General features: G+C 40.0%; 1 protein-coding gene and 1 pseudogene across 1 annotated transcript; both read right to left on the reverse strand.

The window, feature by feature from the left end:
• Positions 1-24: 24 nt before the first annotated feature.
• Positions 25-1,060, reverse strand: LOC146320817 (uncharacterized). The gene is made up of 5 exons (XM_084729639.1): positions 692-1,060; positions 435-564; positions 275-349; positions 88-153; positions 25-54 (listed from the first exon to the last, which is right to left on the reverse strand). Exons 1-5 carry the CDS (start codon positions 744-746, stop codon positions 45-47), a joined length of 336 nt encoding a protein of 111 aa, XP_084585765.1. The 5' UTR covers positions 747-1,060; the 3' UTR covers positions 25-44.
• Positions 1,061-9,561: 8,501 nt separating this feature from the next.
• Positions 9,562-12,003, reverse strand: LOC146320818 (tripartite motif-containing protein 16-like; annotated as a pseudogene).
• Between the last annotated feature and the right edge of the window lie 5,906 nt (positions 12,004-17,909).

The following is a 17,909-nucleotide window of genomic DNA, read 5'->3' on the forward strand; positions in this document are numbered from 1 at the left end:
ACTCCTCTATCACAACAACAGTGTTTCAGTGCAGTGTTGGGGTCCTACAGCCTGGATGTCGTGTGGACACTTGTTGAGCTTGAAGCTGATGTCGTGTGGACACTTGTTGAGCTTGAAGCCGTCGTCTTGCTCACAGCTCCGTTCTTCTCTTGCCTGAATCAAAAAATGACACCGTCAGTAAGAAGCAGAGATCTGAAACCGTAATATCTCAGTAATATTTCACATTGGAGAGCCCGAGCATGAACACTGTGTCATGATGTCTGGCTGATCTTACCTGTTCTTCAGAATGAGATGTCCCAGGGGTGACTGTGGATTCACACATTTCTCCTTATCTGACGTCATTGTGATTCTGAGAGAGAAGAAAGAGGTTTGTTAGAGAGAAGCCGACCAATGACGTGTCAGGAAACGTGGCTTCATTCAGCTCATTTACTCACATGATCTCTGTACGAGGACAGAAGACACTGGGATCATGGACGACTGGTCCTGTCTTGATGAGGTGTTTGGACATCCTGCCGCTGATGTAACCGTTTGAACACTTGCACTTATTGGATCTGACCTGTTGCCCTGTGGGAGGAAAAGACACAACCTTATTATCTACAGTAAGAGATAATTAACATACAGTAAGAGGAAAGATGAGTATATTTATATTGAGAGTGGACCAGAAGGACAAGATCATGACAGGACACAGTACCTTGTACACTGAAGACAAGCAGGCAGGTGAGGAAGGCGATGACAGCTGAGTTCATAGTTGTGTCTGTAGACAGGTTCTGGATCACACTCCTCTGTGTCTGTCTTCAGTCTGGACTCCTGATGATGTCCAGCTCACAGGATCACTCTCTTTTATACACTGGAGGAACACCCACACAGGGCTGCTGTGCGCTGTGATGCAATGCTGCCACTTTCCTGTGTCCGTTTCACTTTCCCTCTCCTTCCCTTTTCCTCTAAAAAGCCTCTTTCACAGAAACACAAACACTTCTTCTGCAGACACTTCGGCTCAGAGACTCATTTCAGTCAACAGAACAGTTGCTTTAGAACATCAGAACAACAGCAGAATCTCCCAAATAATTGAAGTGAATAGTGACATGCCATTCACTTGCACGTGCACACCGTCACACCACACACACACACACACACACACACACACACACACACACACACACACACACACACACACACACACACTGTTAAAACGATGTGCATGTGAACTTGTCTCCAAGCTAAACATCTACAGTGAAGAGTTTTGGCTTAAAACATGGTGTAAATGACATCTCTCAAGTCAACTTGGCATGTCAGGTCATTAGAGGACTTGGATTACACCAGACAAGCAGTATGGAGGCATTTTATGTTTTTATTTTGTTGTTTTTTTCATGTTTGAAAACTGGTCACCATTCACTTCTGTTGTTTGGGAGATCCTGCAACACTGTTTTCCTGTGAAACTTCCTATGAAACCTATGAAACTGTTCTGAGGACTAAAAACTAAACCTGACCTTCATTCAACATGAGGGTGAGTAGATGATGACTAGAGATGAAGTTTCATTTCGGGGTGAACTGTCCCTTTAAGTCCAAGCTGGGTTAGCATGGCTCTTATCCCTGCTCTCCTACACTCCTCCTGGGGTGATCCACAGCAGTGTCTGCATGTCAAAAGATGCAGCAAGCATGTTATAAATTCTGACTTTTATTATAGAGGGGGCATTTTATTGCTTATCAGTTTAATAATCTTAACATATTACAAGAAAAATATTTTTTTATGTCTTAAAAATAATTTCACTCTTTCCGGAACAAACCTCAGGATTACTTTTAATTGAATGTTCACATGATGAAGTCCTTTCATTTGAAATGCTGGGCTTTTTAATGAAATGTCCATCTGATCACCTGTCAGGTAGTCTTATGATAAATTTCCACTATGCCTGACATGTATGTGAAAACACTGCATGAAGAGAAGACAAAGTTTAATTTAATCTTAATAATCTATTTCAAGGAATATCAGTTAGTTATGACTAACAGTTTCTCCATGAGGTGGAGAAGAAGATTGTTTGAATAGTTCACAAGGCTCTGCAGTAACCATGTTATACATGATGACTTTTATCATCTATAGAGTGTACTGAATTGAGCGAGGATGCATTGTATTGCTTATCAACCTTTAAATGTTATTCTCACTCTCTCTCCTTCTGCAGAACAGCATGTTGCAACATTACTTTTATTTTCATTTTCACATGATACAGTCATCTTATAGGAAACACTGGGTTTTTCAATTAAATATGCACCTCGTTACAGTTTGTCTCTTTGGCCAGGATTCCAAAAGTATGTGCAAGACTTAAAGGAGTTGTTTTTAACTTTGCTGTGAGTGAGCAGTCAACAGTCTGAAGTCGTGATTCTGTAGCCACTGAAGTTACTTGTTGTGGCTGGCAAGTCAGTTCACTTTAGAATTGAGCAAGTTGCAATCAATGTCTAGCTATATAGCTAAATCTATGGTTCCACTGTCTCAAAGTAGCTCAGATATGTGCTTTAGTCTTATTTATCTTATCACTAAGGCTGTTCTGAATGCCATGTTTTGGCCTCTGATGCTTCAGTAGTAATTTTTCCAGTGCACTTTTCAAAATGCAATTGAAAAATGTGCACCTTTATCGTGGTAAAACACTGGCTACAGTGGAGCATCACTGCCTTCCTCCTCTTCCTCCTCTGGCTGAAACTGATTTCTCTCTCTGTAGGAGAGGCAGTGGTCTGAGAGGCAGCTGGGTAGGGGTCCGAGGCCGGTGCAGTGTGTGCTGCTTGTACTGAAGCTGCGCACACAACACCTGCTGTGTCTGTTGCACAGACAGAGAGGAGCAGCAGGCGTTGTGTTCTGAGTCCTGCTGGAAGAAGTGAAAATATCAAGACGAGCTTAACCGGCAAAACACCGGCAACATGACCAGCTATCAATAGGAGAATACTAATTTAAACGAACAAGCAAAGCTTTGAACTGTTTCGGTACAGCCATGCTTATCACACACACACCAGTCTTTGCAGGCAGCCTCATGTGGGCCAAAGAAAAATTCAAAAAGGACATATCAGACTGCTAATTGAATGGGCCTGTCCTAAACCTCACACACGGACCTTTTACTGGTACCTCTGTCATGCAATGTCAGCATGTGTTCCCCTTTTAATATTTTCAGCAGAGTCCTTAAGACTTTCAAAGAAATGGGATGTGAAACAAACCGGCTGAGGGGAAAGGCCCGGCCCCAGCGTCGACCCTAAACCCACAATGGTCAACCCTAACCGTAAAGGTTCAGCAGATAACCATGTTTACTCTGTCAAAAATAGGCCAAAGTCAGAGCTTCTGGGTCTGAAAAGTGAAACCAATGCTAAAGTGCCTTGAACCTGAATTCTTACTAATGGCCAGCAGGAGGCGACTCCACTGGTGGCTCAAAGAAGTCTGACTGAATGTACCATTATGGCTAAATGAGCCTGCTTCTCACTTGATTTATGACCACAGTAAACAGTTTCCTAGTGAAGTTATGGCCTCAATTACTAGTTGAAGTTACGATGTGAAAGTTACTGCGTTATACTGTTAAAGGGACAGTTCACCCTCAAAACATATTGTTCCCCCAGCTTGTAGTGCTATTTGTCCGTCTTGAGTTTTTTTGATGTGAGTTGCAGAGTTTTGGAGATATCAGCCATAGACATATCTGCCTTCTCTCCACCATAATGGAAGTAAATGGTGCTCGGATTGTGGTGCTCAATGCACCAAAAAATACATTTGAAAAATTAAAAACCAAAAATCATGACCCCGTTACTCAAGATAATCCACAGAGCTTGTTGTGAGCAGTTTCCTGTAGGAACTATTTTCTGTCTAGTAGAACGAATGCTCCAGAAGAGTCTAAAGTAGTTCTGGTACATTCTATACTGCAGAAAGTAAGTAGTTCCCCCATGAAAGTGCTGATAATAAAGACTGTTCACAACTAACTGGGTCATGAGTTCTAGAAGGAAACACATTTTCAAAGGTTTTTTTTTCTCTTTGAGCACCACAAGTCGAGTGCCATTTAGTTCCATTATATTGGAGAGAAGGCAGACATCTCTATAGATGATATCTAAAAAAAACTCACTCTGCAACTCACAATTTAGACAGATAAACAGCACTGCAGGCCAGAGAAAAAAAATGCATTTTTGATTTTGAGATGAACTGTCCCTGTAATACAAACTCAACATTTCCTGTCTGTTTCAAATTAAAACCCTCTTTACACCTTACAATTTTAGGGCTGCGATGTACTTTGATAATGAAGTAAATACATTTTACATACATTTTTAATATTTTAATGTGCATTTATGTATTTATTACTGCTTTGTATGTAGTACTGCCTATATGTATTGCTGTGATACTTATGACACTTTATTTACTAGAACATTCATCCATCCTATAGTCCGTGGTGGACAGTAACAAAGTACATTTACTTGAGTACTGTACTTACGTACATTTTTTGAGTATCTGTACTTTACTTGAGTATTTGTTTTTTTTGGAAACTTCTGACTTTCACTCCACTACATTTCGAGGAAGGTTGTTTTTACTCGTTATTTTTAGTCTAAGCAGATCTTTGAAGTCAGCTGTTGCTGTTTTTTCTTTTCTAAAATACAATTGGCCACATGCTGTGTTCCTCACAGAAGGAAACCAATCACAGTACTCGCTCTCAACTGGGATTGATGTAAAAGCAGAAATACGTCATCCAGGCGCTCTGTAACAAGAACAAGTAAACTCTCCCTCTTTCATTCAAACAAAACTCAGTAATGGTGACGACAGGAGAAAGACTAAATTAAATCCCAAGATATTATTATAATTTGAAAGGGAGAATTAATTCCAGATCAGCTTTTAATGTTGGATTGTTTTTATTGGGGTGAAAAATACCATATAATTCATGTATATATACTGCTCCTGAAGACAGAGAAAAATCTCATTTATTTAACAGACTTGGACTCCTTACAGTTGGTTTTATCTAATTTTATGAAGTGATTTTAATACAGTTATGTCAGAAAATGACAATATCTGTCCATTTCTGTTTTTGGTTGCATGCTGAACTTTTTATAGATGTTTCTATAGACTTTGTGTAGCAGAGTGGTTCTACAAGCATCAGTGCATCATTAGATGGTTTCAGAGAGTTACAAGGTTCTGTAAATGCATCATGAAAACAATACAGCATGTATTGATATTAGAAAATGTACTTTGTAATTTGTACTGTTGAAGACATAAGTATTTTTAAAAGCAAGTACCCTAGTACTTTAACTCGAGTAAAGTTTTGAGTGAGCAACTTTCACTTGTAGTTGAGTAATATTTGACCAGATCTGAATGTCTGTTTGTACAGCCTGCAATTCACATCAATAAACTACAGACAGCTTATCACTACAAACTACTGAAACTACTGACAGTGCTATGTCTGTTATTATTGTCATGTTTATGCTGCTCTCTCACACCACAGACATGCAACACACCCCTTCACTTTGTTTTCTGTTTGAGATTTGATTTTATTGTGACATGGAAAATTCACATCACAGTGAAAAACAATTAGTTATGAAAGAAAAAAGCTAAATAATTGTCATTTAACATGTTTTTTTTTCATTAATTCAATAATGACACTGTAATTACACACATAACTAGAGTGCACTCAGTAAAGTGCAGACAAAACATGGTGAAGTACCTATTCTTCCAGAGATATCGACCAGAGAGACATCTGTCTTCTCTCCAATATAATGAAACTAAATGACTTGGCTTGTGTTGCTCAAACTTCTGATAGATTCTGCCTCAGAAAGAAAACAGTTCCTCCATGAATCTGCTCTCAACAAGGTCTGTGGATTATTGGCCAGCAAGACTTCTACAAAGAAACACTGTTTGGCTCTTTGAGCTCCACAAGCAGAGTGCCATTTTGTCCCATTATACTGGAGAGAAGGAAGACGGCTCTACAGCTGATATCTCCAAAACTCTGCAACTCACACCAAAAAAATCTAGATGGATTAATAGCACTACAGGCCAGATGGAAAAATATGTATGTAATGATATTGTAACCAAATATCCTGTGTTTGCCTAATTGTATAAACTGAATAAGGAAACAATAAAATTATTGGGTTACCAATTGGTGAGTAACACACATAACAATGCTGTGATATGTTCTATGCTGGTTTGTTCAGCGTAGTATTTGTTGTTTTTCCTGCGTGAACAAAACTTTTAAGAGACAGCAGAGAAGTAAGTCAGTCATATGTTGGTGTAGCATTGGAGTTTTGTTTTGTGTGTGTGGTGGAAAATCTGAAAATGAAAACAGGCACGAAGACCAAGATTGTCTTTGTGGTGTTTTAATGGAGCTTTGCAAAGGATCAGTACACAGTCACACAGAGTGTAAAAGGAACTGACAAAGAAACACAAATGTACCTCTGTCTTATGGAATAAGGAAAACAAAGAAGGGTTGAGACAGGATGATTATGAAGTGCTTATCAAAAGGGTCAGGAAGTGCTCGTGATATCAGGTGTTGTTCTTCCGAAGAAGCAGCTGTGTGTTCAAGGACAACTAACCAATTGGTGTCTGACAAATCATGAGAACTGAGAACTGACTATAAGGAATAGAATATAGTTCAGCATATATTTTACCACTACATGTGTCTGGTACTTGGTGACTGCTCTGTTCCTTGCTGACCAGTTACTTGATTTTGCTGCAGTAGCAGTATCATTTGTCATTTAAAAAAATCTTTTTAAAGACAAAGTAGTACTTTATGTCATTCAAAACTGTTTGATGGGTAAATCTTGACAGTGGAAATCACTCAAAACATGCTGACGCCATAAATGCTAAATTAGGAGCAGAGGTGGAAGTAACTGATTACAAATACTCAAATCACTGTAATTAAGTAGCTTTGGGGGTACTTGTACTTTATGAGTCGATTTTAAAGTCTGTACTTGTACTTGTATGTAAGTACATGCATTTCATGATGTAATCTACTTAGTTACGGGCCAATGAAAACCAGGACATGTGGACAAAAAACAAACCAAACACTTCAGCAGCAGACATTTAAAGTACAGATCTTAATCAACAATCGATTGATTACCATTAAGAATTTAACAAAGTAAAAATGTATTCATGGATATTAAATCAATAGTCGTGGCAGTAATTGCACCTCATTTGATATTGTTTTGTCTGGATAGCTAAACTTAAATGAGAAAATCTTAATATAATATAGTTGAAAACCTCATAAGTAAAAACACTTTCTTATGAAGACAACAACATTATATCTTTATAAATTTGCTTACTTAACTCCCAAACATCTTTGCTCAAGTGCCATATTTGTAATGACAGAAGATGTGCTCTGTTGACCACACCCACATGTATGTACATCAGTAGTAAGCCCAGGATGTGCTTTTCAGAGGACATTATAGGTTCATTTTCGTTCAGTAAATTGGTCTCCTCGTCTCCTCCACTCGCTTCCTTTCCTTGCGTCTTAGCTTCACCCAGCAAGAAAATGAAAGAGGGATGTGAGGTAAAGATGCAAGGACGAGGAGATGAAACTCTGAAGTGAAAAATCCTCGTTCCACAGCCTCAGTCTGAAGCAACGTAATTTATTGATGACGTGTTGCACAGCTGTATCAGCTGTCAAAGGGACTGCAGCTGAACGCCCATAAGAAGCCTTTACTTATGAACAATTTCTAAAAACTCACAGTAGTCTTTAATTTTGTAATTTGTTTTAAATACGTGGATCATTTAAACTTTATTTTAAATCATCTAATATATACATGGGTTTGTGTTGTTTGATGATCACTCAAAAAAAGTAGAAGTCACCTTTATATCCTAAAGTGTCAGACACATCACACACAGACTGACGGTGCATGATACTGTGTTTCATCATGTAACTGTGAGAATAAACTGTGTAATTAAAATTGATTTTATTGTGTTCAGGATAACGTGGAGTGCGTCATTTATACAGCACACCCCTTAATTAATAAAAGACTTCCACATAGGATACACCGGTGAATCCTCACCCTGAGCTCCTCCAGAAGCCTCCTCTCTCCTCGTCTCCTTGTCTCCTCCACGTGTATTTAAGCAATTGGAAGATCCATCATCAGGGAAACGACTTCCAGGTCGACGAAGGAGAGAGGAGACGAGGAGGCAAAATTCAACGAAATGAAAAGCACCCTAGGACTGACCTGCACACTGTGTTTGAAATAAAGGCCTCTGTGTCATGTCCTCCACGAAGGACAAAAATAAATTGCTGGATCTTGGAGGCGGGAGAGGATAAGTCACAGAACAAATTTTTTGAAAAAGGGAAAACGTGTGAGAAAACAGCATCATAATGAAGTTCTGTAGTGTTGCCAGATGCCCAGGCCTAAAAATCTAGTTCTTCAGATGAATGAAATTACAAGCAATCAAATGGCTTTACAACAAAATAATATATATACAGAAATCTAGACTTTTGGAAAAAAAAATTCACAAAAGCTGAAATTTGGAATACTTTACACTTAATGTTGCCCATTCATAGATCAGCGGTCACGTCTCAGTGGAATTCAGAGGGTCAATGTTTTGTCATAGAGCAGATTAGATCACCCCCAGTATTTAGTTTAGTAACCACTATCATGTTCAAGTTTCAAAAAATGTTCTCATTACAATGAATGGCTACCATGAGAACTAATATCATCACATATGAATACAATTTGGCTCCTTGAATCCAAAAACTTACTGGTCAGACTCAATTTATGGAATTCCCAATACTTTTTAACCCCAGTGTCACAGCCTCCATACAAAAAAACAAAACCAAAAACAAATTACAGCTCAATAGGGGTAGGAGGCTGCAACATAATAAATAGGACACCACACCAAAAGGTAACGGGTAACTAGAAAGCTTTATTATGAACCCAAACAAGAGGAAACAAAAGGGAGCTGGAGACCCCGGCCAAAAACAACAAAAGGAGGGGAGATGCTGGGCCAAAAACGCAGTGGGCCGTGGCTCCCAGCATCACCCCCTAAACTGCCTGAACAGAAACTAAAACAAACAAAAAAAGCAAAGAACTGAACTTACAGCAATCTCCAGCCCACGCTAAAACAACAGAACTCCAGCACCTAAATGCGCATGGAGGGAAAAACCTGCTTGGGAAGGGAAAAAAAAGGAACGAAGAGAAAAGATGTGCTGCTGTCCATGTGTGCAGCACGCCATGTGCCTCCCTGTCTCTCCACTCTCTGTCCCTCTTATCCCCTCCTCCTCTCTCTTTACCTGAGGGCGTGATTGCGCTCAGGTGTGCAGCAGGCAGAGGGAGGAGGGAGGACGAGGCCGACAGAGAGAGGGAGAGAGAGAGAGAGAGAGAGAGCAGGATGCCACATGCCCAGTGCAGGAATATTCAAAATAGAATTGGCAAAACACATTCATACTGCATGCAAAAAAGTGCATGGCCTTTGTCCCAGTCTGCAACCGATTAGCATAAAGTGGTGTATCTGTAAAGAGGAGAATGCTGGGTACCCCACAGAATTCATTTCCATTCAGATATCTTGAGATCAGAGGTCAAGGGAACCTTTTGCCAGTTTCTCTCCCATCAAAATATAGTCACTGACACTGAAGCATTATTTCTATCATACTAAATTTAGACTGCCAAACAAATATATGTAAATGTAGTTATAGATTTCTTTACAAATATACAAAGTGGTGAAAACAACATTTCTATGATAAAGGATGTTCTGTTGCTTTCTCCCATAGGACCCATGCAGTGGAAGAGAAACAACAACATACAAATACATAAATATGTTTCCTCAGCATTTAGAGTGTTTACATTTTCATGCAGAGAAATGTCAGTTCAGCGAAACAAAAGTCATCATAAGAAATGACAACCTCCATGGCTAAACAGACACAGGATGGAGCATAACATAAAGAAAGTCAAACAATTACAGAAGAGTAAATTAGAGGATAATGTTTGATTTACAGGTGATTTCACTGTAGTGAAGAAATGCCACAACAATCAACTTGACCCACTGCCCCTTAAATTACTTCTGTTTATTTGACTTTACAGAACTCAGCAGTGCATTTACCTAAAAGCCAGAGTCCAGCATGGAGAGGCTGAGTGAATGTAGTCTGGACTCTGTGGAGGAGAGTCATGGTTTCGGAGATGCTGTAGAAGGACAAAATACCTGCTCTGTAATCCAGATACACTCCAATTCTGGAGGACAGAGGACCTGAGATGGGAGTTTGAGCCCGGTTGTAGAAAAATATATAATTGCTATAACTGTTCGGGAAACAATATAACGCCCAAGATTTGTCATCGTGCCCAAATCCAAATGTATCCAAACTCCCTGCACTGCTGATAACCTTGTATGCGACTGTTATACAGACTGGTCCTTCTCCCCACTCCACCTCCCAGTAACAACGTTGAGTCAGACTCTCTCTACAAAGGACCTGACCCCAGCTTATGAATCTGTCTGGGTGACTAGAATAAGTCTGCCGTCTTGTCGTTGTGGTCGCTTTTCTGTTCCCCTCAGATAATAAGAGACATGGATGTGCTGTGTTTGGATCCAGTGTGATTTCACATGAATATTTTAAGAATCCAGCTCTGGTCTTAGGCTCTGGTTGTGACAGTAAAACATCCACTTCAGTCACTGTCAGTGAGATGTTTGTCCATTTCACACTCAGAAGGTCCTGTAGTTTATCTCTGACTTCTGACACAGCTGCTGTCACATCCTCAAAGTACCTCAGAGGACGGATATTGATGCTGGATGATTCTGTAGATTCACTGAGTGGTGACAGTGAGGGGTAGCTGCGTAGAAACTGGTTGTGATCCTCTGTGTGTGAGAGTCGCTCCAACTCAGCGTCTGTCCTCTTCAGCTCAGTGATCTCCTGCTCCAGCTTCTCCTGAAGCTCTTTGACTCGGCTCACTTCAACTTTCTGCTGGGACCTGACCTCCTGCTTCACATCAGAGCGTCTTTTCTCAAAGAGACGGATCAGCTGAGTGAAGCTCTTCTCACTGTCCTCCACTGCTTTATCAGCAGAGCGATTGATCTCCTCCACCTCCTGTTGAAGCATCTTCACATCTTTCTCTCTGTCCTGGATCCTCTGCTGGATTTTTTGTCGAGTCTCTCTCTGCCTCTCAGTCCGTTCTGCTGCCGCTGACACTGTGTCATGGCCTTTATGTTCATCCTCAGAGCAGAGATAACAGATGCACTGCTGATCAGTACGGCAGAACATCTTCATCACCTCATCATGATGAGAGCAGATGTTCTCCTGGAGCTTCTCAGAGGGGTCCATCAGCTTGTGTTTTATCAGGGGTGGAAGTTACTAATTACAAATACTCAAATTATTGTCATTAGTTTTTTGGGTACTTGTACTTTTAAATGTACGTTTTTAAAAGTAACTAATATTCTGAGTAGTTTTTGAGATGAATACTTTGTACTTCTACTTAAGGATATTTCAAACACCAGTACTTTTACTTGTTACTGAGTAATATTTTAGCAGTGTAACAGTAGCTGTAGTTGTGTGCAGATTTTCAGTACTCTTTCCACCACTGTTCATAATGAAGCTGAAGATGTGTCTCACAGTAAGAGGCCAATCAAACCAGACAGGACTTGACAGCTTTCAGTTTTCTCCCAGTGCAGAAATCACAGGCCACATCTTCAGGTCCCGCAAAGCAGGGATCAGTAGGAGCAGCTTGGAGTTCAGTCTTCCTCAGTTCTTCCACTAAAGCTGCTAACATGGTGTTTTTCAGCATGACAGGCCTTGGTGCAAAGGTGTGTCCACACTGAGGGCAGCTGTGGATTTTCTTCTCATCCTCTTCATCCCAGAAGCTTTTAATACAGTTCATGCAGTAGCTGTGTCCACAGGGAGTAGTCACCGGATCCTTCAGTAGATCCAGACAGATGGAACAAGAGAAGGTTTCCCGATCCAGCTGAACTCTTTTCTGCGCCATTCCATTTCTCTGGCGGTAAGGAATGTCCCAGTTTCTTTTCCACAGAAGCAAAACAAGTATGAGCTCTGATCTCAACAACATGTGTCTCTGCAGTGAGAAGGCCTGCCAGTGCCAGCGGTGCACCACATGGTGGTTGCACCCATCTTCAAACTGTAGATCTGAAGGGGAGGAGCGTGCTGTGTTTCAGAGCAGGAGGAAGAGGTAGGGATTTTTAAGCTTCGATTCATTTCAGGCGGAGGAGCAGTTTGAGAGACATTCTGTGTGTCTTAGGGGCTAAATTCCTCTTAGAATCACATGAGTTTGGCACCACAGTTTTCAAATAACTGAGATGTCTTAATTTAGTTTAATCAAACTTTCTATTGATTACAATCAGGGGTGTAGTGGATTATAAACCAGAGTAAACTTGAGTAAAAGAGTTTTTTCACCTATTTTCAGATCAACTGTATCAATGAATCAATGAGGGGAAAAAAACAGTGGATAAATTTCACTAAACAACAGTTTACAAACCTCTATATTTACCACTACAGCATAAATGATGAATGAATCACAAGGAAAGAGAAGAGGACAACTGCTGTCTTACCAGTGTGATGATGTTTTCAGTTCAATCAAAGAAGGCGCTGTTGTATTATAGTCAGAAAGCAACACACAGGCTGATTAAAACCAAGGTCAGTTTACTGTGCAAAGCCTGAGAAACTGGTGATAAACATTTTCTGTATCAGTCAGAGACAGGAAAGAAATAAGAGTTTCTCTTATTGTGAAGTTCTTCAACCAAGGACATACAGGAGGACAGATGTGCTACAGGTAAACAGCTGTAATGACATCATACCAGTAAGGGTTTCCTTGTAAAAATAGCACCATCAAGTGGGTAAAAGTGTAATGGCATACAATTGTCTGATTAATTCATAACCAACCAGAAACTCTCAGTGAATTCTTTGATTACTGAACAATTGGGAATGTCCAATCCTTCAGGAGGGGCAAAGGTTAAAAGTATTTTGTAAAAATACTTAACTGGAAAGTCTTTTTCTCACAAGTCAATTAACCAAACTCTGCACTATTAAATAACTTTAGTCGGGAATCCTTTAATAGAAATATCCCAGACAAGCCCCTATTTACCACCTCTATAACCACAACCATATAAATATTCTTACTCACAGTCTTTAAAAATGAAATTTCACACAATATCTACTCATCCCTGTGCTGATGTGAGGATGGGTGAAGATCTCCAGTTCACAAAACACTCCTGGAACTTCAGAGGAAAACAGCGTAGCAGCCGAGACATTAAAATTTGACTCAAAAAGACACTATTTACACCATGTTTTTATCCTAAATGTCAACTGTAGCCTCTCAGACCTGATCCTCGTGTGGGACACCTGCTGTATCTGTTAGACGGACAGAGAGGAGCAGCGGCCATTGCATTATATATTAGCTATGAATAGAAAAATACAAATTTAGCCTTCTGTTAGCATAGCAATAAATAAAGCTTTGAATCCTTTGCTATAGCCCTGCTTATCACACACATGACAGTCTTTGCAGGCAGCTTCTAACGGGCCATAGAAACATTTAAAAAGGGCCGTACTCGGCCTTCAGACCACTAGTTGAATGGGCCTGTCCTAAATCTTACACACGGACCTTTTACTGGTACCTCTGTAATGCAATGTCAGCATGTGTTCCCCTTTTAATATTTTCAGCAGAGTCTTTAAGGTTTTCAAAGAAATGGGATGTGAAACAAACCGGCTGAGGGGAAAGGCCCGGCCCCAGCGTCGACCCTAAACCCACAATGGTCAACCCTAACCGTAAAGGTTCAGCAGATAACCATGTTTACTCTGTCAAAAATAGGCCAAAGTCAATACCACAGACTCTGTATGTCTCCACTGGTCTGATTGAATGTACCATTATGGCTAAATGAGCCTGCTTCTCACTTGATTTATGACCACAGTAAACAGTTTCCTAGTGACGTTATGGCCTCAATCACTAGTTAAAATTAAGATGTGAAAGTTACTGCGTTATACTGTTAAACTGTGACAGTTCACCCTCAAAACATATACTGTTCCCCCTGCCTGTATAGTGCTATTTGTCTGTCTAGATTTTTTTTTTTTTGGTGTGAGTTGCAGAGTGTTGGAGAAATCAGCCACAGATGAGATGTCTGCCCTTTTTCCACCATAATGGAAGTAAATGGTGCCCGGCTTGTGGTGCTCAAAGCACCAAAACATACATTTGAAAAAATAAAAACCAAAAATCGTGACCCCGTTACTCAAGATAATCCACAAAGCTTGTTGTGAGCAGTTTCCTGTAGGAACTATTTTCTGTCTAGTAGAACGAATGCTCCAGAAGAGTCTAAAGTAGTTCTGGTACATTCTACACTGCAGAAAGTAAGTATTCACTGGATAAGGAAACTTCAAATTAACCTTAAATAAAAACTTATCTAAGAAATTTAAAAAAGAATAAAGTGAAAAAACAGGGAAAAAAAATGAAAAAACAAGAAGGGGGGGTGTTTTATATCTTATTAATTATTGATGATTAACCAATTTTTCAGTTGTTAGCATTTTCAACTATTAATCAAGGAAAATGCATAACATTGACAATGATAATTGGAAGCCAAGTCTACTTACTTACTTAAATGACACATTTTGAAATATGAATTCTATGGGAAAACATAATTTTGTTTGATAATAGTACAATAGCATTTAACTTAATGTAATTAAGAGGTGGAACAATCATCTTGTATATAAATGTCAATTACCAGCCGTAAGGTGCTGGAAAAGCTTGAAGATGCACCTTGAAAACGGAAAAGTGCTTGAATGTGACTTTGGGAAAAGATGTGTGAACCCTGAAATTGTGATTTTAGTTGACATGTGCAAATCTGACTTTGATGACCTCAGAGCAGGGTTGGGAACCAGTGCAGCGGAACATTCATCCATCCTATAGTCTCATATTCAGCCCTTCAGGGAGTTCTAGCTTGCAGACATCATTAGCTTATCCTCTTCCATTACACTAGGTGTTTACTGTGAGCTAATGCAAGCTAATACCAAATAGCTAAGCTGTCAGAGTTTAGCAAAGAGGATCCCTCTGAATGTCTGTTTGTACAGCCTCCTGCAATCCACATCGATAAACTACAGACAGCTTATCACAAATGTAACTAACTGTACAGTCAGTAGTAGCATCCCTTCAGCCAGCCAACCCACAGAGAACTGATTTAATGTGGCTGTCATCAGCTCATGAATAAGCTTTGATTGTGTTTCATTTTCAAAATCAATGATGCATCTTCTTCTTATGGTAAACTCATGACAGTGCTATGTCTGTTATTACTGTCATGTTTATGCTGGTCTCTGGGGGACAACACAGACATGGAACACACCTCTTCACCCTGTTTTCTGTCTGTGATTTGATTTCATTGTGACATGGAAAATTCATGTCACCGTGAAAAACAATTAGTTATGAAACAGTTCTGGAAAAAAGGTAAATGATTGTCATCTAACATATGTTTTTGTCATTAATTCAAATATGACACTGTAATTACACACATAACCAGAAGAGTGCACTCAGTAAAGTGCAGACAAAACATGGTGAAGTACCTATTCTTCCATCTTGGGTGTTTTGATCTGAGTTGCGGAGTTTTGGAGATATCGACCAGAGAGACATCTCTCTTCTCTCCAGTACAATGGGACTAAATTATTTGGCTTCTGTTGCTCAAACTACACACACAAAAAAACACGTTTGAAAAATTCAGGACCAGTGTCTCTTGCCAGAAATCATGACCTGGTTACTCATGATAATACACAGACATTGTTCTGAGCAGTTTCATATAGGAACTACTTTCCGTCTATAAGAAAGTAGCTCCATTAAATTTACCTCAGAAAGAAAACAGTTTTTCCATGAAACAGTTAACAAAAAAGTCTGTGGATTATCTTGACTAACCAGATTTCTAGAAAGAAAGACTGGTTTTGAATTTGTCCCTTTGAAGACAACAAGCCTAGTGGCATTTAGTTCCATTATATTAGAGAGAAAGACTCTGCAACTCACACCAAAACTATGTAGATGGATAAAAAGCACCACAGGACAGCAGGAAAATATGTAATTTACATTCAGGATGAACTATCTCTTTAAATAATAAATGGTAGATGCTCATCTACAGGAGAATAAATATTTGAAAATAATACAGAATGCATGAAAGCTTCACTGCAGTATTCCATTTTCTTTTGAGTTTTCACCTGTCTTCTGTATTGTGCATTTTTCTTTACATTTCTACAGACATTTCCACCAAATTTGATGCATTTATATGTTTTTTTTTTTATTATTACCAGAATGCAGGAAATGAAGTGGACAGATGCCTAGACCCCAACTTAATGTGTCTGCACCAATGTTGAAAACAAACATATGCCCTGCTGAAATTCATATCAGACTGTTGAGGGGAAGTTGTCTGCTGACTCAGAACAAAGTTAAAAATGATTCCTTAAAGTCTTTTCTTGCTCAGACATTTGGAATCCCGACTAAAGAGACAAACAGGAACCAGAGGTTTATTTCCTTGAAAAAGGCCAGTGTTTGTGATGAAAATACTTTATCACGTGAAAACAAAAGTAATGTTGCAGCATGATGTTCTGCAAAAGGAGAGTGACATTACCATGTGACTGTCCAAACATTGTTCCTCTGCACTCTCCTCCAAGTCATGGAGAAACAGTGATGTTCCTCAAACTGATTATGATGAAATTAAACTCTGGATTTACTTTCTTTTGTTCATGCAGTGCTTTCATGTGCATGTCAGGCATTAGTGCAGATTTACTATAAAACTATCTCACATGAAACAAACTACTTCAGCAGTCAGTTTTAGAGCTTTTACCTGCTAGCAGCACAGAGAACAGCAAGAAACCTTCTGATCAGCAGTGTGGCGGCTGTTAGAGGCTGTGACATCACTGTATGGACACCAATGGGAGTGTGTGTGTGTGTGTGTGTTTGTGTGTGTGTGATCTCCCTCTCTCCTGAATGAGTGAGTGAATTGAGGACAAGTGGTGCCTGATTGCTGCAGGACGATTGGTCAGGGGGCGGGGCCTATCTGAACCTCCAGTCTTTCTCCCTTTTTCTCCCTCTAAAGAAAAATAAAACTGCTCCTTTTAACTTGGCTTACTTGGTGTTGCTGGCTTTTCCTGGAGTGGGAAGACTGGGGTAGGGACTGTTCATGTTGTGTCAAGGGTTCCCCTAGACCGGTGCATAAAATTAGCTTTTCCTGTTGAGCAAATGGGCGGCACGGTGGTGCAGTGGTTAGCACTGCCGCCTCACAGCAAGAAGGTCCTGAGTTCGATCCCCCCAGCTCCCCGGCTGGGGCAGGGCCTTTCTGTGTGGAGTTTGCATGTTCTCCCCGTGTCTGCGTGGGTTCTCTCCGGGTTCTCTGGCTTCCTCCCACAGTCCAAAGACATGCACGTTAGGTTAATTGGTGACTCTAAATTGCCCGTAGGTATGAATGTGAGTGTGAGTGGTTGTCTGTCTATGTGTCAGCCCTGCGATGAACTGGCGACTTGTCCAGGGTGAACCCTGCCTCTCGCCCAATGTCAGCTGTGATAGGCTCCAGCAGCCCCGCGACCCTTACGGACTAAGCGGTTACAGAAAATGAATGAATGAATGAATGTTGAGCAAATCCTGTTTGACGTGGGGATTTCCCACAAATCACAGAGAGCCAGGGAAGACACTCAGAAATGAAACTAAAAGACCTGCAACTATTCAGCCTGATCAGCATAAATGAGATGTTTCATCACTCACTTGGTTAAACAGAGGAAAAATTCACCTGCACGTAGTTTAAAGCCACTTTCACCAATATGAGAAACATGACTCTATCAGTATGTATGTATATTACTACATCATTTCTTTCTTTAGATATATACAATACTATACTGTAAGTGTTGGAAGGTCATTAACAGCGAGAGACACAGAAAAACACAGTTATGAAAACTTAGTAACACTTTATAGTAAGGTACTTGTAATAAGTGTAAGTTAATAGGTGATGAGGCCCTTATAAGATGCTTAGGAACATTAATATG

Source organism: Lutjanus erythropterus, chromosome 10, assembly GCF_056507025.1.
Source record: "Lutjanus erythropterus isolate fLutEry1 chromosome 10, fLutEry1.hap2, whole genome shotgun sequence".
Lineage (NCBI taxonomy): Eukaryota > Metazoa > Chordata > Actinopteri > Lutjaniformes > Lutjanidae > Lutjanus > Lutjanus erythropterus.

What these genes read in the sequence shown, in the direction of transcription:
- LOC146320817 (XM_084729639.1), bottom strand. Translation starts at nt 746, where the DNA reads ATGAACTCAGCTGTCATCGCCTTCCTCACCTGCCTGCTTGTCTTCAGT. An exon ending in GCTTGTCTTCAGTGTACAAG is followed by an intron (nt 565 to 691) that starts GTACTGTGTCCT and finishes TTCCTCCCACAG; the next exon opens with GGCAACAGGTCAGATCCAAT. An exon ending in CATCTCATTCTGAAGAACAG is followed by an intron (nt 154 to 274) that starts GTAAGATCAGCC and finishes TTTTTGATTCAG; the next exon opens with GCAAGAGAAGAACGGAGCTG.